Source organism: Prionailurus viverrinus, chromosome B1 (assembly GCF_022837055.1).
Source record: "Prionailurus viverrinus isolate Anna chromosome B1, UM_Priviv_1.0, whole genome shotgun sequence".
In the NCBI taxonomy this organism is placed as follows: Eukaryota; Metazoa; Chordata; class Mammalia; order Carnivora; family Felidae; genus Prionailurus; species Prionailurus viverrinus.
In genome coordinates this window covers 160889517-160915987 of record NC_062564.1, presented here as the reverse complement: position 1 = coordinate 160915987, position 26471 = coordinate 160889517, and the positions used below count along the sequence as shown (strand labels likewise).

At 38.1% G+C, this 26471-nt stretch overlaps 2 protein-coding genes across 4 annotated transcripts in view; both read right to left on the bottom strand.

Moving 5' to 3' along the window:
• AASDH (aminoadipate-semialdehyde dehydrogenase) overlaps positions 1–6623 on the bottom strand; it is a 51573-nt gene extending 44950 nt beyond the window's left edge. For 2 of the 3 annotated variants that reach the window (XM_047854995.1, XM_047854993.1), the window contains exons 1-3: positions 6433–6623; positions 1974–2246; positions 792–912 (exon numbers count right to left, since the gene is read on the bottom strand). In XM_047854995.1, the coding sequence (XP_047710951.1) occupies positions 792–912; positions 1974–2203 (351 nt within the window). In that variant the 5' untranslated portion in view covers positions 2204–2246; positions 6433–6623. The remainder of the gene's footprint in view (positions 1–791; positions 913–1973; positions 2247–6432) is intronic. The other variant, XM_047854994.1, reaches the window with a different exon arrangement.
• Positions 6624–14165: 7542 nt separating this feature from the next.
• PPAT (phosphoribosyl pyrophosphate amidotransferase) overlaps positions 14166–26471 on the bottom strand; it is a 36257-nt gene continuing 23951 nt past the window's right edge. The window contains exons 3-11 of the mRNA XM_047855002.1: positions 25664–25870; positions 23815–23927; positions 23559–23704; positions 22795–22867; positions 21856–22007; positions 21336–21463; positions 19494–19715; positions 17893–18013; positions 14166–16633 (exon numbers count right to left, since the gene is read on the bottom strand). Of these exons, the coding sequence (XP_047710958.1) occupies positions 16437–16633; positions 17893–18013; positions 19494–19715; positions 21336–21463; positions 21856–22007; positions 22795–22867; positions 23559–23704; positions 23815–23927; positions 25664–25870 (1359 nt within the window). The 3' untranslated portion in view covers positions 14166–16436. The remainder of the gene's footprint in view (positions 16634–17892; positions 18014–19493; positions 19716–21335; positions 21464–21855; positions 22008–22794; positions 22868–23558; positions 23705–23814; positions 23928–25663; positions 25871–26471) is intronic.

The window sequence follows — 26471 nt, the reverse complement described above, 5'->3', positions numbered from 1 at the left end:
TTGGGATTCTCTCTCTCCCTCTCTCTGCCCCTCCCCAGCTTGTGTTCTCAAAATAAATGGGCATTTTAAAAAAATAAATAGACTAGACCTCTCTGGAAAACTCTAAGTGCCAATCTCTTTTTCAAAATCTAAGCCTGGTTATAGTTCTTTAATGTTGTTGATCACTAAAAATTGCTACAAATATACAAAGATATGGTTTTGGGGCACCTGGGTGGCTCAGTCAGTTGAGCATCCAACTCTTGATTTCGGCTCAGGTCATAATCTCAGTTTGTGAGTTCAAGCCCCATGTTGGGGTCTGCACTGACAGCTCAAGGCCTGCTTGGGATTCTCTCTCTCCCTCCCTCTGTACCTGCTTCCCTCTCCCTCTCAAAAATAAATAAAATTTTAAAAAAGGTTTCCATTATTATAAAATTTTCCTAGAAACAACTTTGGAAAGAGAAAGGAAATTCAAAATAATGCACAGTAATTATATGTCTAGGGCATATAGCCTTCATGCTATAGGGCAGTGTTTCTCAATAGAGTGTAGGAGGTGAATTGTACCTCCAGGAGACATCTGGCCATTTCTGGAGACAATTTTCATTGTCACAACTGGGATGGGGTGGGGTCGAGGCAGTGCTACTGGCATTTAGTGGGTGGAAACCAGGGAGGCTGTTCAAATAACCTATAATGTACAGGATACTCCTCACAACAATTATCCAACCCAAATGTCTACATTTAGGAAACGTAGAAATGTACACACCCTTCAATTGAAAGATAAACACACACACAAAAATTTAAATACACACACTTACATTAATTTGCTGTTTTTCAACAAGAATATAACTTAGATTACATTTTTTCATAAAATGAGTTGACAACGCTGGTGGTGCATCTGGATCAATAGGAGCATAAGCAGCAGGGACTTGGAGAATTCTAAATAAAGAGTACAGAATAGCATTTCTTCAGCATAGAAGATCTGTTGAAAATCATCTTTAAGTATTTCTATTTCCCTATGTACTTTACCAACAACTATATCAGAAATGCCAATGTTTTTGTTGACACATTGTTGCTTATAGTTATTTCTATTTTGTTTTTAAGGCAGAATATCCACCATTAAATTTTTACCACTTTAAGATCCAAAATCAGTTAGTTGTTTTAACTAAAAGTACTCTGAGATAAGGGTGCTGGTCTGGCTCAGTCAGTAGAGCACAAGACTCTTGATACTGGGGTTGTGGGAAATCAAACCCCAAACTGGGTGTAGAGATTACTTAAAAATAAAATCTAAAAAAAGTACTTTCAGGTATACTTTGGGGACAATGGATTTTTGCACATTGTAAATTTTCAATAAAATTTTTTCAATGATTGAATGGAAGCCAAATTTTAACTTTTTTTGCTTTACATTTATACATTAATCTACTAACACACATATTATGGGATGAACATCAACTTTTCTACTTCTTTAATAGCTTTTATTTACTGTAGAACCCTAGTACAGAAATCACTATATAAGGATAATATTCTATAACAACTTAATGATGAACATTTTGCAAATAATAATTAGTGTCCTCAGTCCATAGCTCATTTTTTTATGAACCAACATCCAAAACTTCACTTATTCATTCATTTACTGAATACTTTGAGTACCTAAACTTCAGTCTCAGGAGAAAAAATAGTCATGTTATTTCTGAAATACTTGTTTGCTTTGATATAACAAATTTATGACCATTTTCTTTTGGTAGACAAATGAAGCCCTTATATTTTGGAGATACTTAAATATTCTATTAATGAAAATTTCTTGTCTCCTAAATAAACTCAGATCAATTAAATGATTAAAAATAATTGTTGGGAAATACGAACTTCTTTAGCCTCTCTAAAATTGACCAAGCAACACTATTCTGTATACTATTGTATTTTTATGTAAGATACAACATTCTATGTATTAAAAAATTATAAATTAGGTTAGAAAACTAAAAATTCAGTATTAAAATAATTACCCTAAAATCCAAGAGGGTAAGTTAATACCAGGATGGCAGTAGAGACCAACTTCCCGAATTCCTTGAAAGTCACAGTGTAATAGTAGAAAATTTGATAATTCTGAAGCAGCATGAACCACAGACTTATAGGTGTAATAAACTGGAGGCTGGTTGTTACACTCATCAAAACATACAGCTATTTTATCTGAATAAATGGAGGCAGCCCGATGTACCAATTCCTGAAGAGTCATTTCACTGGTTTATTGAAGCCTCATTGGTAGCAGAGAACTCCACCTATATACAGAGATATTATGGGGATAGGGAGTTTTAGGGAACATGGCAGGGTGAAAAAGGGAGAGAGAAACTTCAATACAAATCATTCCTCACAAAAACAACTATATCAAAAACATAATTAATCTCTGAATTTAGGAAGTATCTATGTTGAGAACAAGGAGTTGAAAATTAATCTGATACTATCAACCTAACACTAGGTCTGAGCTGGAAGAAAATTTGGGAGAGGAGTGATATACACAGATGAGAATGAAATAGGTAGAAATGTAGAATTCTCTCTGAACTTACCACAATGTAAAAAATGCATATAAAAATTTAACCAATAAAACCCACTTTAGGCGTGTCTGGGTGGCTCAGTTAAGTGTCCAACTTCGGCTCAGGTCATAATCTCACGGTTCATGGGTTCAAGCCCCGTGCTGGACTCTGTCCTGACAGATCAGAGCTGGAGCCTGTTTTGGATTCTGTCTCTCCCTCTCTCTCTGCCCCTCCCCCACTAATGCTCAGTCTCTCTAAGAATAAACATTAAGGAAAAAAAAAACCAATTTAAAGCACTACATGCTTAATTTTCTTTTCATTTTTCTTTGGTTTCCATCCCAGATTAAGATAAAGTAGTTAAAATCCTGCAAAATGTCTTTGAAGAGATTAATACAAATAAACTATACTTTTAGAAACTGAAGTTAGGTGAAAGCAAAGTCAACCTTTGATAGAAAAAAGGAAAATCTATCTAAATCGATCCAATTTTAGTCCACTGTATATAAACTATGATATTATTTAAGACTTCAGAAGTCACATCAAGTCCCTTTTGTAATTGTTAAATAAGCTCTTTATCCTCTAGTTTTTTTTTTTTTTAATGTTTATTTTTGAGAGGGAGCAAAAGAACCCACGCGCACACACACATGCACGAGCAGGGGAGGGGCAAAGAAAGAGGGGGACAGAGGATCTAAAGCAGGCTCTGTGCTAACAGCAGAGAGTCTGATGTGGGGTTGAAACTCATGAACTGGAGATCATGACCTGAGCCAAAGTTGGATGCTTAACTGACTGAGCCACGCAGGCACCCCAGAGTAGAAATAGTAATTCATCAAAACAAACCAAACCAAACCAACAAACAAAAAAACCCTTTAGGGATCATTGATTTAAAAGAAACAATTACTAGTATTTCCTTGAAAGGCAAGGTGATTTTTTTCTCTTCTGTGAACTCTTTTCCATATTTCAAAAGCAAATGAGATTTACCCAGTAGCCTATTTTAATTATTCAAGTTTATTTGTTCATATTTATTTGAACTGATTTCATTACTAATTCAAAATAAAATTAACCAGGTTGTCTGAGTGGCTCAATTAGTAAAGCATCTGACTCTTGATTCCAACTCAGGTCATGATCTCACAGTTTATGGACTGAGCCCCTTGTAGGGCTCTCTACTGACAATGTGGTTGCTTGGGATTCTCTCCCTCTTAAAATAAACTTTAGGGGCGCCTGGGTGGCACAGTCGGTTAAGCGTCCGACTTCAGCCAGGTCACGATCTCGCGGTCCGTGAGTTCGAGCCCCGCGTCAGGCTCTGTCTGGGCTGATGGCTCAGAGCCTGGAGCCTGTTTCCGATTCTGTGTCTCCCTCTCTCTCTGCCCCTCCCCCGTTCATGCTCTGTCTCTCTCTGTCCCAAAAATGAATAAACGTTGAAAAAAAAAAAATTAAAAATAAATAAATAAATAAATAAATAAACTTTAAAGAAATAAAAATAGAGGAGCCTGGGTGGCTCCATCAATTAAGCATCTGACTACATCTCAGGTTATGATTTCCTGGTTCGTGAGTTTGAGCCCCATGTTGGGCTCTGTGCTGGCAACTGAGCCTGGAACCTGCTTCAGATCCTGTGTCTCCCTCTTTCTCTGTCCCTCCCCGACTTGCACTCTGTTATTCTCTCTCCAAAATAAATAAATAAATAAATAAATAAACAAACAAACAAACAAACAAACAAAAATTTTTTTTAAAAAAAGAAATAAAGGAGCTCTTGGCGGGGGCTCAGTCAGTTAGGCGGCCGAATTTAGTTCAGGTCATGATCTTAACACTCGTGAGTTCAAGCACCACGTTGGGCTCTGTGCTGACAGCTCAAAGCCCGGAGCCTGTTTCCGATTCTGTGTCTCCCTCTCTTTGCCCCTCTCTTGCTCACGCTCTCTTTCTCTACAAAATAAATGTTCAAAAAAAATTTTTTAATAAAAAAAGAAATAAAAAATAAGGGGTGCCTGGGTGGCTCAGTTGGTTAAGCGTCCGACTTCAGCTCAGGTCATGATCTCTCAGTCTTTGAGTTCAAGCCCTGCATCGGGTTCTGTGCTGACAGCTCAGAGCCTGGAGACTGCTTGGGATTCTGTGTCTCCCTCTCTCTCTGTCCCTCCCCTGCTCACGACTCTGTCTCTCTCTCAAAAAGTAAATAAACATTAAAAAAAATTTTTAAAAGAAATAAAAAATAAAATTAACTTTCACCCATGTCATTTAATTGATATGAATTAGAGAACAAAAAAGAGCAAAATGAACCAATAACTATTGAGACCCATAAGGTTTGAAAATGCTACGATTTCTAAATATAAAGTTTAAAAATAGAAGATCTTTGGTATTTACAGTATTTTTAGTAAGCATTTCTATAAATATTTTCTTTTGTAATATACAAGATTAAAATTTTAAGCTCTTCCTCATACACACAAATTATCATTATATAAAGATGACTGTCCATACTATCCATTAATCATGCCAAATGAGTTTATCCCTGACAAGGTATAGTCAGTACAGAAGGATACCTTCTGCTACTCTCTCCCACTGTGAATAACAAATTGCCTATATTATACTAAGGCATTTTCATAAAAATCTTATGTGTATGTGCCAAAAAATTGCATTTTTCTAATATTTATTTGAGAGAGAGAGAGAGAGAGAGAGAGAGAGGGAGGGAGGGAGGGAGGGAGGGAGAGGGCCAGAGAGAGAAGGAAACACAGAATCTGAAACAGGTTCTGACCTGTCAGCATAGAGCCTGATGCAGGGCTTGAATTCATGAACTGTGAGATCATGACCTAAGCCGAAGTCAGATGCTTAACCACCTGAGCCACCCAGGTGTCCCCAAAATTGCATTTTTTTTAATGCAAAAGCAATTATAGCACTTAATTTTCCATGAGGACATTCTGATTAATTTTTATACTCCAAAATACTTGACTTCAAAGTTAAGGGGCAAGATTATAAAGGTAACTGAAGATACACCATTTTTATGACAAATTACAAGGCTACCACACCTCTCTATACAATTAATAGGTTTTTCTACTTTTAACTGTCAGTTTCCCAGGGGTTGCTACACACTTAAGACAAAATCTACTCTCCAAGGTTTTTATTTTCATTAACTGAATCATAAAATAAATATCCTCTCCAATAAAGAATGCTATACTTAAAAAAAAAAAAAGAGGGGTATCTGGGTGGCTCACTGAGCATCCTAGTTCTGGTTTTGGCTCAGGTCATGATCTCCTGGTTGGGTTGATGAGTCTGAGCCCCATACTGAGCTCTGAGCTGACAGCCAGGGTCTTGGGATTCTGTCTCCCTTTCTCTCTGCCCCTCCCCTGCTTGCTCTTTCTCTCAAAGAATAAACATTTTTTTAAAAAATAAAAAACAAATACATGAATGAACAAATAAATATAAGAACACTATATACTTTTATACACCCAAACATTTCTGAGCCCTTATGGGGGGGGGGGAGGGGGGAGAAGCAAGTAAGTTTAGCAGATTCACATGTAATGGAACCATGAAGTTAAAGATATTCCCTACTTCATTTACAGCAGTAGATGCTGCTATTTAGTCTTCAAAGGTCTTAAGACTGTCAACAAACTGTCGTGCTCCAGAGGTCTCTCTCTAGGTTATTAGTTATCTTAAAGACAGTTAAATAATCTAGAAACTTCCCCCCTCCCCATCCATGGGCTTCTTAATTTCCATTACACAACTACATTGAATAACAATGTACTTTATAGCTTCCAAACCTAGTAAGGAGGTGGGGCACACTTATTTTCTTCTAAAGAAGGGGCAGAGGGTCCGAGGCTGGGCAACTCAGGAAGAGATCGCACAGGTCACTTTAGTCTGCACATCAACCTGCCAGATGCCACTGACTCACATCCGAAGCAAAGCAGTGGCCCTGAAGTTCAACAATCTGTGCACAGGCAGCGCCAGGCCTCACCTTACTTCACTTCTCCCACACAAGTCCCCGCTGGACACCACCTCCTGCGAGACTCACTTTGAAGGCCTGGCCTGAGGGTTGGGGCAGAGGTCTGAGCGCAACCTGACCCCCCAACAAGCTGAATGGGAGCCCTCACCACACATACGTGAAAGAGCAGCCACACCCAAGCCGTAAAGCCTGCTGGCCGCAATGACCGCTGGGATCTAAGAGGCGCAGGCTGTCGCGTAAATCTTCTGCGTCGCTGTTGCAATGACGTAAGCTGAGCTACCCGGAGCAGGTAGTGTCTCACTGCCCCGCCCCCTCCCGAGAGGGCTGGGCCAACCTGGGAGTAGAGCTGGCAGCTTTTTTGCCTAATGCTGTCAGCTCAGGCACCTGTTTTGGTCACGCTGGGCAAGCTCCACCAGTGTGGAGCTATACCAAGAAACTGGGGCAAAGTACTTTAATTCAGAGACGGTGTTTTCTTTTCCACAAAGTGGAGAGAAAGATATTGCCTAGGGTTGATGTAAAGGAAGATGAAATAGTTGTGAAGTGCAATAGAAAGTGGACTTAATCCGCCTGGGTGGCTCAGTAGGTTAGGCGTCCGACTTCGGTTTAAGTCATGATCTCACGGCTTGTGAGTTTGAGCCCCTCGCGGGGCTCTGTGCTGACAACACAGACCCTGGAGCCTGCTTTGGATTCTGTGTCTCCCTCTCTGGCTGCCCCTCCCCTGCTCACACTCTGTCTCTCTCAAAAATAAACAAACGTTAAATTAAAAAGAAAAGAAAAAAAGAAAACGCTTAATCCATTCTATATTGTCTGGAAATCTGCGGTAGCGTTTGGGAAGATTGTGACTCCTGCAACGAAGCCTGCAAAGGAGATCCCTGTCATAATTAGGCTGAGACAGACATAATTGGAAGAAACAGGTTTTAAACGATGACTAAAAAATTTTTTCACTAATAGGAGCAATAAATAAAACAGGTCTGAGTGGGAGAGAGTGACCAAAGCTACACGCCTAAATAATAATTGGTTTCCAAGTTATCGTTGGAGACATAAATTATTACAAGTATCAAAGGCAAGAATGCTATTTTTAAGCTACTCTCTGCAATAGCTGAGTTTGTTGTTGTTGTTTTGGGGTGTGTGTGTGCTGAAGGACTGAGAAAACAGCCCAGCATGGACAACCATACATGAAAAATCATGGGACACCCTGTGTCCTTAAGGGTCAGTGGTAAGAAACTAGCAGTAATCCAAGCAAGGGTTAGCTCCACCTGCTCATTGATACTTTCACCCAGACGTACCACAGGCTACTCAAACTATCATCTTTTTTTTTTTTTTTTTTTTTTTTTTTTTTAGGAGGAAGGGGGTATTCCCAAACTTATTTCTGTATTTGAGAATGACACCATCATCCACCCAGCCAGTAAAGAAATCTAGACACCAGCCCCCCCCCCCCCCACATACCCAATTAGACCCTATGTCTCCAGTCCCTAATCTCAAAGTCTAGCTGCTGTGGTGATGTTAAACAGATTACAGATTCCTGGACCTCTATCCCCAGAGGTTCTGAATTAGTTTTCTACAGAAGGACCTACAATCTGCATTTAAAAATTGTTCTTATCTTCATTTCCACTACTGCTACCTTAGTTCAGGTCTTCTTGGTCAGCTTTTCCCTAAAGCTTTTCCAGTCTTGCTTGGCTCCAACTCTGAATTGCTGCTAGAGTGATGTCGGTTTTATTCATTATCATCTTTCAACTCTGATATTAATGATAGCTTTTTTTGTTTTTCCCCCTGTAGGATATGCTTTTTTCTTCTTTAGTTGACCTCAGACACTATCTTTCATGTTAGAGGCTTCCTGGGGTGTCTGGTAATTGTGACTTATCTGCACATATTTAAAAGTGGGACATTTAAAAGCAATTGGAAACAGAGTCTGTGGGACAAGTTCGTTGAAAATCAAGTTGAGAGAAGGGCTGTGGTGTATGTGGGGGTGGAGGGATGTGTCTCAGAATTGAGTATAAATTTTTTTACTTAATTGTTTCAGGTGCCTGGTATCCTCTAACACAAAAATATTGTTTTACTCTTTCATGAATAAAAGACTTCAGAATTAAGCTGCAGGGGTGATGAGTAGTGGCATAAGGATATAACTCATTCCTAAATGACCTTCCAATCCTTTTAGTTACCGTTGTCAGCCCTTTTTTCAGAAGCCAACTTCTCAGGTTTTTAAGGGGTTCTGTGATATAAATAGGATTGTTTATTACCTTTGTTCTCTGATTTAGAATTTAGCTTTTTCCAGGGGCTCCTGGGTGGTTCCGTTGGTTACATGTCCGATCTTGATTTTGGCTCAGGTCATGATCTCACAGTTTATGGGATAGAGCCCCATGTAGGGCTCCATGCTGACAGCTCGGAGCCTGTTTGGGATGCTTTCTCCACCCCAACCCACATGCACTCTCGCTCTCAAAATATATATAAATTCAACTTTTCCAAATCAGCTGAACCATTTGCTTTTGAGTCCAGAATTTTATCTTTTCCTCTAATCCTTAAGAGTTTAGGACTCTTAAATCCCTTTAATATCATTTTCAAAGGGGCTTAAGAGGAAGCAAATGCAGAAGGCGGTGTTCAAGACACCATTTATAGCTGGTAATCTAGAGTGACCATTCTAAAATATAAACCAGATTAACCATAACATTCTCCTGCTTAAGACCCCCTTCAGTGGTCCCTCATTGCCTGCAGGAGGACAGTCAGACTCTTTACCAGGGTAAACAAGATGTTTCTCTTTCTAGCCCTGTCAGTGGGCCACTGCTCCCCCCACCCCCTTCCTCATACCTGGTCCTGTAAGCTCCAGCTATGATGAGACCCTAGTAAATCTTCTGAATATACCAAGCCCTTATCAAATTTCCTGTGTTTTGGCTAGGTCTCAGGCTGAAATACCCTTTCCTCTCCCTGTGACTGTTTGATGCACATTTACCCCTCTTAAGAAAACACAGCTTAAACATCACCTTCTTGATTCCTTTCTTCAAGCCTTGTATTGGAATTTACCTATCCTCCCCCACCATCCCATGAACCCAGCATACTGTTGGGAGGAACACTCTGCCATGGGCCTGAATGTCCTTGCAAATTCTTGCTGGGCATGCCAAAAATACAAGGTATTGATTGCTTTTTATCCAGGTCATTTTTCAGGGTTGTTTGGGGTGACGGATCTTCAGAGCTGAGGTAATGCTTTCCCAAAGAGCCTGCTTGCTTCCATTTCCTATAAAAGCGAATCTCCCAAACTTAGTACTCTTTCCTGTAACACAACCTACTGCGTGCGCAGACATCCATCTCTGTCTGACTCCATCACCCCAGTGGGACTTGGGAGGCAGGGGGAACTGATAAATGAAGCTCTGGCCACTGCTTTTGCCTTGAATAATAAATTTCTCTTTGACCCAGGAATCTCATGTCTGCTGCCACAAAACAAAACTGTAACAGGCTAGCATATTAGCTTTTCCCTAGGGTAAAAGCCTTTGGACCCTTCCCAAATGGGGTCTTATATTTCTCACAGAAGCTAGCAACAGCTGCATTAAGTAGGCTCCATGCCCATGAACCCAATGCAGTGTTTAAACTCACAAACCTGAGATCGACTCGAGCTGAGATCAAAACTTTGATGCTTAACTGAGCTAAGCCATTCATGCACCCCAACTACATTATTTCTAAGTTTGACTTCTTATACTAGTTAAGTACCTTGCAAACAGAGTTTCAGGGTTTTTTTGTTGTTGTTTTTTGTTTTTAAGTAGGTCTCACGCCCAACACAGAGCCCAGCATGGGGCTTTAAGTCACAACACTGATATCAAGAGTCAGATGCTTAACTGACTGAGCCACCCAGCTGCCCCAAGTTTCATGTCTTAGACACCTGTTTCCCCAACTACCTTTTTACTCTTCTCCTGTCCACTATATCAAATGCCTACCCTAGAACCTTGCTGATCCTTTGCACATTTGTTGCTACATTCTAATTTCACTTCTCTTCACCTAATCCCCCACTTATCTCAGTTGTCAATGTCATTTCTTTAAAAAATAATAATTTCAAAAGCGATTTTGACTATCCTTGACCTTCAATGTGTGGGGTTTCCATCCGCCACACAATTAACTCAGAACATCCAGCTGGAAGAAATGCAGAGGACAAGGTACGTGGAAGGGAGCAAGGAGCTATCATGTTCTCCAGGCATACCACTCACCTCATCTCCATGTCGCCAAGAATGAAGCTCTCCAAACCTCGTCCTTCTGGGTTTTTGTAAAGGCTTAATTATGAAGGCATAATTGATTAAATCATTGGCCATTACCTATTGATTTAACCTGTAGCCTCCTCCTCTCCCTGAGAGTCAGGGCAATGGGAATGAATGGTCAACCCTCTAATCATGTATTTAGTTCCCCTGGCAACTATCCCCTATGAGATACGTTCAGAAAGTCACCTCATTAACATCAAATCAGGTGTGTTTGAAAGGAGTTTGTTATGAATACCAAGACACCTTTATTAGAGACAAACCAAAAACACTTTTAACTTTAGAAAACAGCTGGTTGCCTGAGGAGAGGTGGGTAGGTGGGGGTGAAATAGATGAAAAGGATTAAGAGTACACTTACCTTGATGGGCACTGAGTACTACACAGAACTGCTGAATCACTATATTGTATACCTGAAACTAATACAGCACTACTAACTACACTGGAATTTTAAAAAAAATTTTAGATGTTTATTTATTGTTGAGACAGAACATGAGTGGGGTAAGGGTGGGGAGAGAGAGAGAGAGAGAGGAGAAAGAGAATCTTAAGCAGGCTCCTAGCTCTGAGCTGTCAGCACTGGGCCTGAAGCAGGGCTCAAACTCATGGACCTCGAGATCATGACCTGAGTCCAAGTCGGAGGCCTAATCGACTAAGCCACCCAGGCACCGCTACACTGGAATTTTCAAAAAAGACACTTAATTGCTCTTATCACTTAGGAAATCCTAAGGGCTTCAGGATATCTGTGTTAGAAATAGGACAAAGACCAAATATACATTATAAATCACGTTGTCCTACTACCCTAAAGATAAGCTCCCTGTTGTCTGCTTTGTAACATCACAACTGGGAGAACAGTGATTTACTCTTAACGGTGCTCAGCTGCCAAGTTGAAGGCGGAGAAAATTAGTGGTTGGGTTCATTCAGGCTTGTTTTGTCAGGTGGCTAGGAAAGAATGGATGGATGAGGGAGGTCATGCTGTTTGCAAAAGGAGTCTATTAAAGTTCTGTAAAGGAACAGAAACAACATTTTATACACACACACACACACCATATAAAATATATATAAAAAATACACATTTGAAAAAGAGACACAGAGATAGATACATGTATTTTAGTTTTTTTTAAGTTTGTTTATTTTTTTTTATTTTTTTTAAACATTTTAATTTTTTTTTAACGTTTATTTATTTTTGAGACAGAGAGAGACAGAGCATGAACAGGGGAGGGGCAGAGAGAGAGGGAGACACAGAATCTGAAACAGGCTCCAGGCTCCGAGCAGTCAGCACAGAGCCCGACGCGGGGCTCGAATTCACATACCGCAAGATCGTGACCTGAGCCGAAGTTGGACGCTTAACCAACTGAGCCACCCAGGCGCCCCTAAAGTTTGTTTATTTTTGAGAGAGAGCACACAAGTGGGGTAGGGGCAGAAAGAGAGAATCCCAAGCAGGCTCTGCACTATCAGTGTGGAACTGACATGGGGCTTGAACTCACAAACTGTGAGATCATGACCTGAGCTGGAGTCACAGGCTCAACCAACTGAACCACCCAGGTGCCCCAATAGATATATTTTAATAAACTGCCCCACACAATTGGAGAGATGACAAATTAGAAATCTGTAGAGCAGGCCAACAGGCTGGCAACTCTAGCAGGGTGTCTATGGCAATTTTAAAAACTCTACAAGATATTTCCATCTTTGTTCTTTAAGGCCTTCAACTGACTGGATGAGGGCCATTCACATTATGGAGAGTAATCTGGTTTACTCAAAGTCTACAGATTTAAATGTTAATCACATCTAAAAAATACCTTCACCACATCCAGACTGGTGTTTGAACAAACACCTAGGCACCAAAGCCTAGCCAAACTAACACAAAATCATCATATCGAAGATATCCATCAGTATGTCAATAGTGAAGTCAAACAAGTAATTTTCAGTGAAGCAAATTCAGAGATTGAGGAAGAGTACAGGGCCCTCCTGTGTGGGCCTCCTTTGTGCAGTGGTTTTCCATTTTGTCACAGGGCAAGGAGTTCAGTGTTATGGTAGATCCTGAGAACTTCCAAAAAGGTTAAAAGCATCAGCTCCTGCCATCGAACTCCTAGCTACTTAAGAAGAAAATTTATGCACGCGTGTGCAAACACACACAAATTTACATTGCATACTATAGCTTAGTCTAAAATGTCTAAGCAGCATGCAGTTTTTTCTGAGAGGCTTGGATATTTATTTTGACTTGGTTAAGAAACAAGAAGGCAATTTCCCTTAGGAGTTGACCAGGCTCTATCTGAAACTCGAAGAAGGCATGAGATTCAGGTGATGCCCTCGGGCAAGATTTTCAGAGGCAATAACATATATGCATATATTATTTTATTTTTTGTCTTTTAGAGGTGGGACTTAGTATGTTTATTTTAAAACAGGCAATATTTTAGAGCAGTTAATTTAGGTTCACAGCAAAATTGAGCAGAAGGACAGAGTTCCCACAAACCCCCTGCCCTCCAATATGCTCTGCATATTGCAGAGCCTCCCCCATTATGAACATCCCCAAGCAGAGCAGTACATTTGTTTCAACTGATAAGCCTACAATGACACATCATTATCACCCAAAGTCTATAATTTACATCAGGGTTTATTCTGGTGTTGTACATTCTATGGGTTTGAACAAATATATAATGAGATATATTCACCATTATAATATCACACAGAGTGGTTTCATGGTACTAAAAATTCTCTGTGCTCCTTCTATTTATCCCTTCCTCCCCACTAACTCCTGGCAATCACTGATGGCTTCATTGTTTTTTTTCCATCTTAGACATTGTGCTTGCTAGCGTAAGCAGGGGATAGAGGGAGAGGGAGGGAAGGATGGAGGGGTGCGGGGGGAAAAAGGGGAGGGGGGAGGAGAGAGAGAACCCTAAGCAGGCCCCACACTTAGCATGGAGTCCAATGTGGGTCTGGATCCCACAATCATGAACTGAGCCATAGTTTTGCCTTTTCCAGAATGGCATAAAGTTTTGCCATTGTATATCACACGGTATACAGCTTTGACAGACTGCCTTCTTTCACTTGGTAATATGCATTTAAGTTCCATATCTTTTCATGGCCTGACAGCTCATTCCTTTTTAGGACTGAATAAAGTTCTATTGTCTGAATATACAATTTATTGATTTACCTAAATTTGACTGGAAAAAACAACAACAACAACAACACAACTCCCCCAACACACACATACATTTTGGAAATCTAAGCCACCTCTTCTGTGACACTCCCCATTCTCACTGGTATTTCCACAAAACTTACCATTATTCTAGTGCTTACTCAGCATTACGTTTCTAATAACTTTATTTCTCCTTTCTACTCAGCCAGGACTTTTGCCTGGTTCATAAGCACTGGTCTATTTATTGAAATGCCTGGATCAGAGAAATAAGATCTGACTAGCTGGTGCCAAGAATGGAGCCTGGATGTGACTATTACTGCACTACTCATCATAATGCACTAACCAAAGGTCATTATTAAAAAAAAAAAGCACACACATACTTAAACACACTTATTACATATATTTATCACCAATACATCACAATGAAGTCACAAAAAAGTAGGCTTAGTTTAATTCACAACAATATAGATCCTGTGAAAACACATTTTTTCATCTTCTTTGTAATTTTCAGCACTCTGCTATTTAAAACAGTTAAACAACATTTGAGATTAAATGTAAAAAACTGTAATTGAATTCAGACTTCAGAAACTTGTGAAATAAAAGGCCATGATGGAGAAACATTAAGAAATTTGTAGAATAACCAAACTCTCACAGTCCCATATTCCTTTATAAAAGCATCTCAATAAAACAAAATAAAAACAATGGGAGACAAAAACTATGGAAAACACGAAAGTCAAATCAGAGATTTTGGTTTAGTACTTTCCCTGAGTCTCTTGTTTTTAAAAATCAAATGTAAGTAAGGCCAATTCAAAATTGACCCACAGGTCTTGCCTCCTCCATGCTGATATGAGGAATACACTTAAGACAAGAGGCTATACACTCAAGTGGTCCCAGGGCTTTATTCAAATGTCAATTTGCTTGTGTCATTGCCACAGCATTATCTAACTCGCTGATGCCTGCTGCACATGGGCTTAAATAGCTGTCAAGATTTTATCTTGGCCTGCCATAATATAATATGTGAGACTATATACCAAATGAAGACAGAAGATTTCAGTTATTAATAAATATTAAATTCCTAAATGGATTTGGACACTATATACATCAAATTAAGGTAACTTACTAACACAGAAACAAACACTTTTATGTTTGAAAAAAATCTTACATAAACAGGAGTTGAGGGCAAGGCATCTTAAAATTTTAAATCTCAGATGTTACAGGAAAACACTTCAAAAAAACTGTATTTGTTAGATCCCAATAAAACAAAGTGGAAAAAAAGTGATAAGGTGATGCTTAGAATCAGACAGGCATGCTAATTCCAAAACAGTTGTCACCTTGATCTTAAACAAAATTGGCCCCTACAGGGTTTGTATTTGATCATTTAATTGCAATGATATATCTATATTTGTACATATATATGTATATATGTTTGCAAATGATCAAGCACTTTATTAAAAGAACATATAATTAATAAGAATAAAAGGGTTGTTAGAACCTAAAAATTTATTTTTTATTTCAAATGTACTAGGTTACTTGCTGGGTTTATTCTATAAGGGCACTAAGTAGTATATAGATCATACTTCATAGTCAAATGTAGAAAAACACCTTCCACAGACATGTTTTTACAATCATCCTTAGGACATCTCAAAGACAGGTGGCAAAGCACTGCTAAACTGTATGTCTCCCTTCATCATAATGAAATCTCAATTTCAGAATAACAGCCAACGTTTCAAAAGCTAATAATCATGCACTATCTTAAAACTGAGGGGTGAAAGGATGGCTCTAACCACCACAAAAAGTATGACACTTTTTCACATCCCTATTAATTAATTTACTAAGTACCCCGCTGCACAGGCGGGAAAAGTGAGGCACAAAGAGGCATGTATTTATTGTTGTTGATGTTTCAAGATTTGTCTAAAGTTAGACAGGGAAGAAAGGTCAAAACCACACTGAGACTCTAGAGGCTTGACACTTTTGGGATATAATGGATTCAAGGTTTGAGTGAAATGTTATATTTAACTCATGTCTTGTTTGCATCACACCATCTTAGTCTAACCTCTTGCAAACCATTTAAAGCATAGACCCGGGAAATGCCACTTACTACCTACTTTCTCTGACCAGGTGAAAAAGGCTAGCCAATGCTTGTGTGTAAACAAACAAACAAACACCACAAAAAACAGTGTTGTTGCATTATATGCAATTAGCAAGGTTCAATTATGAAAATATTCCACAACCGAATTGCAATAACTCAAGAAACATTCCACAAAATCTTCTAAGAATCTGTGGGAAGGTATAGTGCCTGGCCATCCCTACTAAAACAGAAATTTATCTATTCATTGCATTATTGTTGCTGATCTGAACTTAAATGTGTATGATCTCATAACTGGTAGCCTGAAAGTACTAAACTACTAAACAAAACAAAGGATCATCCAAACTCCTAGATGACACCAAAATATTTGTCTAGGATCATTAAGGAAAGCATAGCACTTTGGTACTCTTTTCAGAAAAGAAATCTCAAAATATATAAAGGTAATCATAAGCATATGGCATTTTACATTGACCAAGGGAGTAACAGTTAAATGGAAAAGGTATAACCACCACTATAACTTCTTGACCAACTTTATATTTTGAAACATCAGGTCTGCCCCTATCAACTACCATTCCAACTCCACAGGGTATTTTCCAGTGAGACATGCTGTACAATGACCATTCTTTTCAAAGCATTCCAGACCATTCCCATTTTCTTGAATCATAATATCCTGCTTTTCCACTTTCTGTTTTTTAAACTTTATCCCTTCTTGTACAGATGAAACTAGTCCTCCCACTGACAGATATACAACACTGTTTGCTCCTACAGAGGGAAAGAGGGGAAAAGGAAAAGGTCATGATGCTTCCTTTGGAAAGAAAGATCTGCCTCACAAGACAACAGTCACAAACAGGAAAACTTAAGCCAGCATAAAAATTTCTCTTTCATATTCTTAAAAAAAAAAAAAAAGCAGGGGTGGAGGAGGGGAGAGGGAATAAGCAATAAAATTCTGGGCCTTTATAATTTTTTAAAATTTGAAATTGGAATTTAAATTGCTATTTAAAATAGCACTGGAGGCTTCAAATCTAGAATGGATTCAGAAAGTCTCTCTAGTAATTTTCTTGATTATGAAAAACAGACTTTGAAGTCAGGAAAATCTGGGTTCAAATTTAAGCTCAAGGTCACTTTACTTTTCCTAAGTCTTTTCATTTATAAGGGAAACATGGCCTAACTATACGGTATCTGTGATATTATTACAATAATACAGATATGTTCCGGGCAAAAAGTGAGTGTTCACAATAAGGTACCAATTGGATGATATTCAAAGTATTTAACTGGTAAGGCACAGGCATGTCAAAACCAGCCATCTAGACAACCAGTGCGGAGGTACCAAGGCACATTGGCTAAACATCTGCTCTGATATTAAAACAGTTTATCTCACCTAATTTGAAAAGCAAATGTCTTGGGGTGCCTGGGCAGCTCAGCTGGTTAAGATCTGACTCTTGATTTCAGCCCAGGTCACTGGCAATGGGGAGTCTGCCTGGGATTCTCTCTCTCTCCCCCTCCCCTGCTTGCTCGCTCTCTCAAAAATAAATAAATAAACTTTAATTAAAAAAAAAAAAAGAAAAAAAAACAGAAAAGCAACTGTCTTATCCAGGATAAGCTAATCTCCAAGTCTGCTGACCTCATTATTAAAGATAACCCTACATTAGCTTTTCACTTTTTGATTTGTACCCACATCTAAATTATTCTATTATGATCTGTGGTAAAATTGTTCTTGTTTTTCTTCAGATCTGATCTTTGGGAGGCTTTAACTGATATGCCTGCAGTTCCCTCTACCTAGAAAGCCTTTCTTCCTTTTCACCTGATCTCACCTTGGCCTAGGTCTCCAATATAGCACTTACCATGGTGTGTATACACACCAGGCACTCTATTCAGAATACTATTCAGTATCTGCTTAACATGTTATAAAATTATCTATTTTTAACAAATGCTGGACATTGTTTTTATTACAAGTATAAAGACTGACAGGCTTTGGATTTTCTCTGTTAAAAAAAAATGTTTAGAGAAATTTTAATACCTACCCAGATATTTTGCAAGATGTTCAAATTCAGGTTTATTGGCAATAAGCTCTTCTTTTGTTGGTATGTTTATTCCCATAAAGCATGGGTATCTAATTGGCGGTGAAGCTACTCGAATGTGTACCTTGGAAAGAAATCATTTCACATATTATTCTAACATTTATAACCCTTCTGGAGCAGCCCTGCTCTAAACTCCAAAGCATCTGGACAAAGATTTCAAAATGTCAGCCACTTGTAAAAGATTCTTTTTACTGAGTTGCCTATTGTTTCCTTTTACCATCTATCAATGAGAACATTTCTTTCTTCTATTTCCCATTTAATGACTTTATATTCCTAGGACCACCTTCATTTTCTCTTGAATGCCACTTTTGCCTACCTCTTATTTTACCATTTCAGAAAGCAAAAAATGGTCTACAGGATATAACAAAAACCTTAACTACTATTAGGAGCTTTTTTTCTCTATTATTACTTTTCTGCCTTTTGTAAGGTACATTTACATGGCCATAATTGGCATCCACAATTATTTTACCTTTCTTATAAAGCAACGATTTTCCCATATTACGTAGTCTTCATAATTACAGTTTTTAGTGGCTACAATATATTTCATCATACTTAGGTAGATACATTTCCTACTGGTAGATACATAAGCTGTTGTGTATTCTTTTTCACTACCATAACAAATGGTGAATTTACTTTACACCTCTTTGTTTTTAATTACAAAATTTTCAAGGAATTCTGAAGAGATTATCATAATTCTAACAGCCATAAAAAAGCTGGAAAATCATAATCACAATTATTTTCAAAGCTTTCTAGAGAGACTGCCACTGCTTTCCATGCCACTTTCTCCTACAAGAGATTTTATTATTGAATCCACTTAACTATTAGTTGTAAATGACACCTCACTTCTGTATTTTGAATTACTAAGATATTTAGAGTTAGAATAAGCTTTGAGATTTAAAATATAGGGGCGCCTGGGTGGCGCAGTCGGTTGGGCGTCCGACTTCAGCCAGGTCACGATCTGACGGTCTGTGAGTTCGAGCCCCGCATCGGGCTCTGGGCTGATGGCTCAGAGCCTGGAGCCTGTTTCCGATTCTGTGTCTCCCTCTCTCTCTGCCCCTCGCCTGTTCATGCTCTGTCTCTCTCTGTCCCAAAAATAAATAAACGTTGAAAAAAAAATTAAAAAAATCAAAAAAAAAAATAAATAAATAAATAAATAAATAAATAAAATAAAATATAACCCAATGTGGCAAATCTATTACAGTAGGATTTGTTCTACATCTTCAAAAAGAGAAGTACTCTAAAAATTAAACAAACATTTTATTGTGTGGCTTTTGTGAGTTTTTAAAATTAACCTTATAAAAATTTTAATCTTTTATATTGAGGTTTTTAGTCTATTAAGGAGTATAGTTAGTATGCAGTTTAAGAGTGGCTATTATATGTTTTCCAAGTTGCTGCATAGTTATTCCTAAACCAACTCATTTGAAAGATGACAATTTATTTTATTGAACTATCCATTTTCATTCGCTGTACTAAATTGCAATTTTTATGTCAGTATCGTACTATTAATTATCGGTACTTTAGGGTTATGTTTTAATAATACTTACCTCTTTCGCACCAGATTCTTTGAGCAATTTGATTATAGGTGAGATGGTATTGCCTCTCACAATTGAATCATCTACAAGAACGATTCTTTTGCCTTTAAAGTTGTCCGACAATACTCCAAATTTTTTTGCAACACCAAGTTGTCTCAACCGCATGTTTGGCTGAATAAATGTTCTTCCTACATACCGGTTTTTACATAGCACCTCCACATATGGAAGCCCACACTGACAAGAAATAAAAGGACAATGAACAGCAACATATAGAGAACTCTAGATTCTTATTTTCTCTAGGTCATTCTTCCATTATAATATGTATGAAAACATATGAAATTGCTATTCTGAACTCTCCATCAATAGATTACAATTTTTCTTCACTATTTAAATTGTAGGGGAAAAAAAGGCAAAAAGTAAACTCGTTCAAAGTAATATACTCATTGGGAAAACCAATTGAATTTGTCAGAAGTTGTAATGTTTCTCTCTTAAACAAATATTACTTCCCTGTCTTGGAAAGGAACAGTAAGTGTGTGCAGACAGGACAATAAATCACTGACAAAAAAATTCACAGCAATTAAAAACTATCAGCAAGAAATGAATTGAAACTAGTATGCAGGAGTACCTGGGTGGCTTAGTCGGTTAGGCATCTGAGTCCTGATTTTGGCTCAAAATCATGATCTCAAAGTTTGCTGTAAGCACAGAGCCCATGTGGGATTTCTCTTTCTCTCTCTTTCCCCCCACCCCTCCCCAGCTTGTGCTCTTTCTCTCTCCCAAAAAGTAAATAAACATTAAAAAAATAAAAAACAAAACTCAGTATGCAAAGAATGCTTTTTGAGGGACAGGAGGTGATTTATCCATCTTTCAAGGTAATACTAATCTAAAATATGTGCATATTGGGGCGCCTGGGTGGCTCACTCGGTTAAGTGTCCGACTTCGGCTCAGGTCGTATCTCACGGTTCGTGGGTTCGAGCCCCGTGTCAGGCTCTGTGCTGACAGCTCAAGAGCCTGGAGCCTGCTTTGGATTCTGTGTCACCTTCACTCTCTGCCCCTCCCCCATTTGCACTCTCTCTCTCTCTCAAAAAAATAAACATTAAAAAAAAATTAAAAAAACAAATAAAATAAAATGTGCGCATATTATTTCTTTTGAAAACATAAAACTTTCAACATAGTGAATGCAGATGAGGACACCCCAGGATCACCATAGTCATATAAATCTATCTGGTTATGGAAAATGAAACTAAGCACAGTACTAAAAACATTACACAAAATGAACATAAACGGCTTTGTGATCACCCATACTAAATAGAGAACAAATAAACCAGTGGTTTGTGAGGGAGGGTGCTTCAAGAAATAAGTTTTAGTAATAATTAAATATTACCACTAAATTCTATAGGTATTCATGATGCTATATATTTTTTTTTAAGTTTATTTATTTATTTTGAAAGAGAGCACAAGCAGGGGAGGGGAAGAGAGAGAGGGAGAGACAAAATCCCAAGCAGACTCCACGCCATCAGCACAGAGCCTGATGTGGGGCTCAAACTCACGAACCATGATGAGATCATGACCTGAGCCAAAATCAAGAGTCAGACACTTAACCAACTATGCCACCCGAGTGCCCCAATGATGTTGTCTTTTTAAGTGAAGTGGATCATTCTGCTCATCTGTAGGTGAATCTTGGGGTGGATTCCACTAAAACAGTGCCATTGAATGAAAAGGTTGGAAAATAACTCTTGTTGTAAAGGATCCAACATTTTCTTTTTCCTTGTAATATACTGGTAAGTTTCTCTTTATATACAAGGGTTTCCGATTTCAGTGCTATAAGAGCATCTCACTGCATGTCAAGAGAAATACCTTTCCTGCATAACCAAGAGCAGCGGGTGTAGCAGATTCCGGAACAGTGCTAACCAAATCTGCATCCACTGGTGCCTCAATTGCCAGCTGCTGACCACAACGGTATCTTACTGTGTAAACCATTTGGTCTGGAATGTTTGAGAAAAAAAATAGATTATTTTTACTTAGCATTTCATTATTATTCTAAGAAAACTAGCTTGTTAGAACTCTATATATGGAGTACAAAAAGTAAAGCATATAAAACAACTAAAGCAGAAAATATAAACTGGGGAATTCACTATTTAAAAAAAATTTGGCCTTATTACATATCTGAAAATCATAAGGATTACTCCTAAAAGGAAAACAAGGTCCAGCATGAAAGGGAAAAATAGTGATATTATGACTTGTAGGTTCAGTCTCATATCCACAGCATCTAACAATGTGCCTCCAAAGAGCCAGGTAAGCCTTTGAACCAAGAACTGCCATGTTTCAGTGAGATAAATAAGAAACTTAAGTAAAAAGTTAAAGATATTTTATTTACCTTCAAATATACTATCTGGTCTTGCAAAATAAACATATTCAAAGATACAAAATGCCATCGGGTTTCCTTCAGACCTTGGTATAATATCAAGAGTTTGGACACTACGTTTGGTTATTTCCACAATTTCTCCAGGCAAGACTTCACGGTAATATCTTGGGAAACAATGTTAAAGAAAGAAGACTTTAAATAAACCAGTCCTTAAGACTGATAATAACATCTATTGTAAAGTACACAAAGAGTCCCTTCCCTTATAAAGGAAAAGTGGTTCCGTTTAATATAGAGATGGCTTAAAAAATAAAAAATTAATATTCTTCCAGCAGTAAATCTAATACTTGTATCTTGCGGTGCCTGGGTGGCACAGTCACTTAAGTGTCTGACTCTTGATCTCAGCTCAGGTCATGATCTCACATTTCATGAGTTCGAGCCCTGCATCAAGCTCTGAGCTGATGGTGCAGCGCCTGCTTAGAGTTCTGTCTCTCCTTCTCGCTATACTCCCCCTGCTCTCTCAAAATAAAAAAAAGTAATAATAAAAAAATAAAATAAATTTAAAAATTTTAATACTTCTATCTTATCCCTAAATTCTAATTTTTATTTTAAAAAATAAAAGCCATAAATTTTACTCAGTTTTGGAAGAACAGAGGTTAAAGAGAACATTTTTATCCTGGCTTAAATTTTTCGATCATAATTATTCCTTGTTGAGGAGATTCTTCCTTTCTAAAATAAGTCTCATAGTATTTTGAAAGCAAGATGCCAGTTTCAAAATTAGAAGGTATTACTGGAATATTAAAGTCAGTGCCAGTGCTGAGTAAAATGTACAAAAGAAACTGCATTCATTTATAGATAGGTCTTCTAGCAGCCATCAGAAAGAAAACTTTCACGTAACAAAAAACTTTTTACTGATGTGGAAAAAGTGAATATGCTGAGTGAAACAAAACTTACCTTGCGCCAATTGATAAAAAACTACAAGATTCTGAAGACACCACCCATCCTTCTGTTTCTGAAGCTTTTTTCTCTGTAAATCACAAGACAATTCAGTTAATGGATTCAAGAAATTTTACAAGAGGCTACCTATTTCAAGAGAACAGTTAAACACCAAATAGATAAATAAGCATCTGACTATGGCTCAGGTCATGCTCTCAGGCCCACGAGTTCAAGCCCCACGCTGGACTCTGTGATGACAGCTCAGAGCCTGGAGCCTGCTTCAGATTCTGTGTGTGTCTCTCTCTTTCTGCTCTCCCCTCTCTCCCGCTCATGCTCTGTCTCCCTCTCTCTCAAGAATAAATAAACATTAAAAAAAAGGGGGCGCCTGGGTGGCGCAGTCGGTTAAGCGTCCGACTTCAGCCAGGTCACGATCTCGCGGTCCGTGAGTTCAAGCCCTGCGTCGGGCTCTGGGCTGATGGCTCAGAGCCTGGAGCCTGTTTCTGTTTCTGTGTCTCCCTCTCTCTCTGCCCCTCGCCCGTTCATGCTCTGTCTCTCTCTGTCCCAAAAATAAATAAACATTGAAAAAAAAAATTAAAAAAAAAAAAACAACAAAAAAACATTAAAAAAAAAAAAACAACGAAGTACTACATCATTTTTTTTCTTTTTATCTAGTTCTTTCTCATTCATAAGCTTCCTATACCTAAAGATTTGAGGGTGTACCAATAGTAGGACAAGAACTTGGAAAAGCATTATGAAATTGTATTTCTTCTGAAGTGCATTACCTTTATCATTTATATCAGATACAGGAATAAGACGTCCAATGCATAGAGGGCGATTTCCATAAGGATCTCGTACGGCATAAATAACATCTCTGTGCATTATAAGCAGGGAATATGCTGTAGGTGCTTCCTTCATTAAGTTTTTAATCCTGGAATTAATTAAATAATTGAATAATTTCAGTTATAAACACAAGACATAAGCTCTGCAATACAGAGCTCTCGTAGCAGAGCTGTGAGCTTAGCCTAGTTTTACAATTACCTTGCTACCCAGTCTGGGGTGCCATCTTGTTCCTGAGGAGGTGTATATGCCAGTAACTGGGTAATCATTTCACTATCAGAACTTGTTGACAAACCAATACCATGCCGCAGAAGCTATTTAGAATGGAGAAAAGTGTAATCATTAGAGGGGAAGCTCCACCTCACCCCTCACCCAGTAGCCCACCATAATGGAAAGAGATCAGGCATTGTGTGAATTTTCAGTTATGAAAATCCTGCATTCTACTAATGACACATGTATATAATAATGGAGAACCACTGCTGAAAGCAATAGGAAGTCTCTGAAGGTTTTTAAGCAAGAAAAAAAAAGTGCTCTAGGAAGCATATAGAATAGCTTTTGAAAACTAAGTTTGAAGGAATATAAACCTGCAGTCAAGGTGGGGGAGAGTGGAGAAGGCACAAGAATTTGGAACTGTGATTCTAACTTTTTTAGCCCTTGACAATCCTGACCAATAGGATACATTCCCATAAGAGTGGCATACTACAGTTGGGGCCGCTCAATCCAGGTTTGTTAGTGATAGTGCTGGTGGGCTACCCATCCCCACTGATTATTGCTGACAGAATAGAAGAAAGGAATTAACTATATGGAACAATTAAATGTAGAAGATGTAATAAAAATTGGTTGAGCACACTCATGAAGATTATAAGGTTCTGAGCCAGTGTGACCAGGACAAGAACACCACCAATGACCTGTACAGGTTGAGTTTAAACTGATACTATAGAACATTTTCAGTAGGCAGCTAAATGTGTAGAGGTGAAATCCAGACTCTAGAAATGAGCTAGGTATTGCATGGAATTGAATTTTGGTGGTTATCACTAAGTGGTGAGTTTTTCTTAGTAATTTTTACTTCATATTTATACTTTTTTCATTGTGTGAATTAAAAAATTTTTTTTTCACTTAGGGGAAGAAAAACATATTATCATTATAATACCAGTGCCTAAAAAGAGAGCAAAACAAAGCTAGAATTGAAAATAAAAGGACAATGAGTGGTATGGAAGCATGGTTCTAGATATTTTCAACCCACCAAAATTCATCATCATTTGACTCCTGTCACTATTCATCCATGTAAAATGCCTTGTTCTAGAATGCTAAGGAAATAACTGTGTGTGCATGTGTGTGTGTATAACCATCCTGTTACTGAATGCCACCTGAGGGTTTTCTTTCCAAGGTTACCAGATCAAGAGTATTATAATCCAATGGACTGAAGAAACGTGGCATCAATAAATGAATGGCAAGAATGGATAAATAAGCTATCAGGAATATAAAGATACTAAGGAATTAAAAAAAGAAAGGAAGATAAACTAATGATGGATAAAAGCATAAGCATAAATTAACATAGAATGCTCTCAATACCATGCTATGAACGAAAATGAACATAAGTAAATTCTTTGCCTTTTCCCCAAGTGGTTTCCTGTAATTGTTTCCAAATCACTTTCCCTTGTATTTGTTATCCAGTTTATATTCTATTTTCTTTTTATGCTTTGAACATAAGGACAAGGCTGAAGGGATAGGAACAGCCCATAAAATCCTAATTTCTGTTTCTCACAACAACCATAAATCAACTTTTTCACATCTCTATTCTAAAGCAGTACCATCAGAATCACCTTAGAAGTACATTAAAATGCAGACTGACCACCCTCCTGCTGCAGATTCTGGGGCTCAATCTTAGAATCTGCAATTATAACAAATACTCCAGGTAATTCTAATACAGTTGTCCTTTGCAGTTAGATAACAGGTGGCAACAATTAGAAAATATCCTGCACCAAGATCCCCAATAACTTCATTTCATTAATTCATCCTAATAATGAAAAAAAGCATTAAAAACACTTACCTTTTTCCTTAATTGAGTAGCATTTACCAATTCGCCGTTATGTGCCACAGCTATTTTCCCATGAAGTGTTTCAACAACAAAGGGCTGACAGTTTTCTAATTCACAGTTTCCTGTAGTGGCGTATCTCGTGTGTCCAATTCCAAGGTTTGAAATATATAATTTCTTCAAATTGTCTTGAGTAAAGACATGATTTACAAGACCCATTCCCTTGTAAAGTCAAAGTAGAAGCTCATCTTAGAAAAAAAAAACCAGACTTGTGGCCCTAGTGAGTAAAGGCTTTTATCCTATGTGCTCCAGAATTCTAATCTTAAAGACTAACCTAATTGTAAGAACCATGAAATATCTTTTTAGAAAAAAATTTGAGGGGTACGTGGGTGGCTCAGTTGGTTAAGCATCCGACTTCAGCTCATGATTTCACGGTTCATGAGTTCCAGCCCTGGTTCGTGAATTCCAGTCCCGCATCAGGCTCTGTGCTGACAGCTCAGAGGCTGGAGCCTGCTTTGGATTCCGTGTCTCCCTCTCTCTCTCTCTCTGCTCCTCCCCTCCTTGCACTCTCTCTCCCTCTCTCTCTTAAAAATAAATAAACAAAAAAAAATTTTTTTTTAAATTGAGGTGAAATTCACATAACAAAATTAACCATTTTAAGGTAAACAATTCAATGGCATTTAATACATTCACAATGTTGAGCGCTTGTTTTATGAGCTACTTTCCATTAAAACACTGAAGATGTACTAAACAGTAAATTTTGTCAAATAAACTAAATCAAATGCATTTTAAAAACCCAAAGCATGTTAAAATATTTAAATAT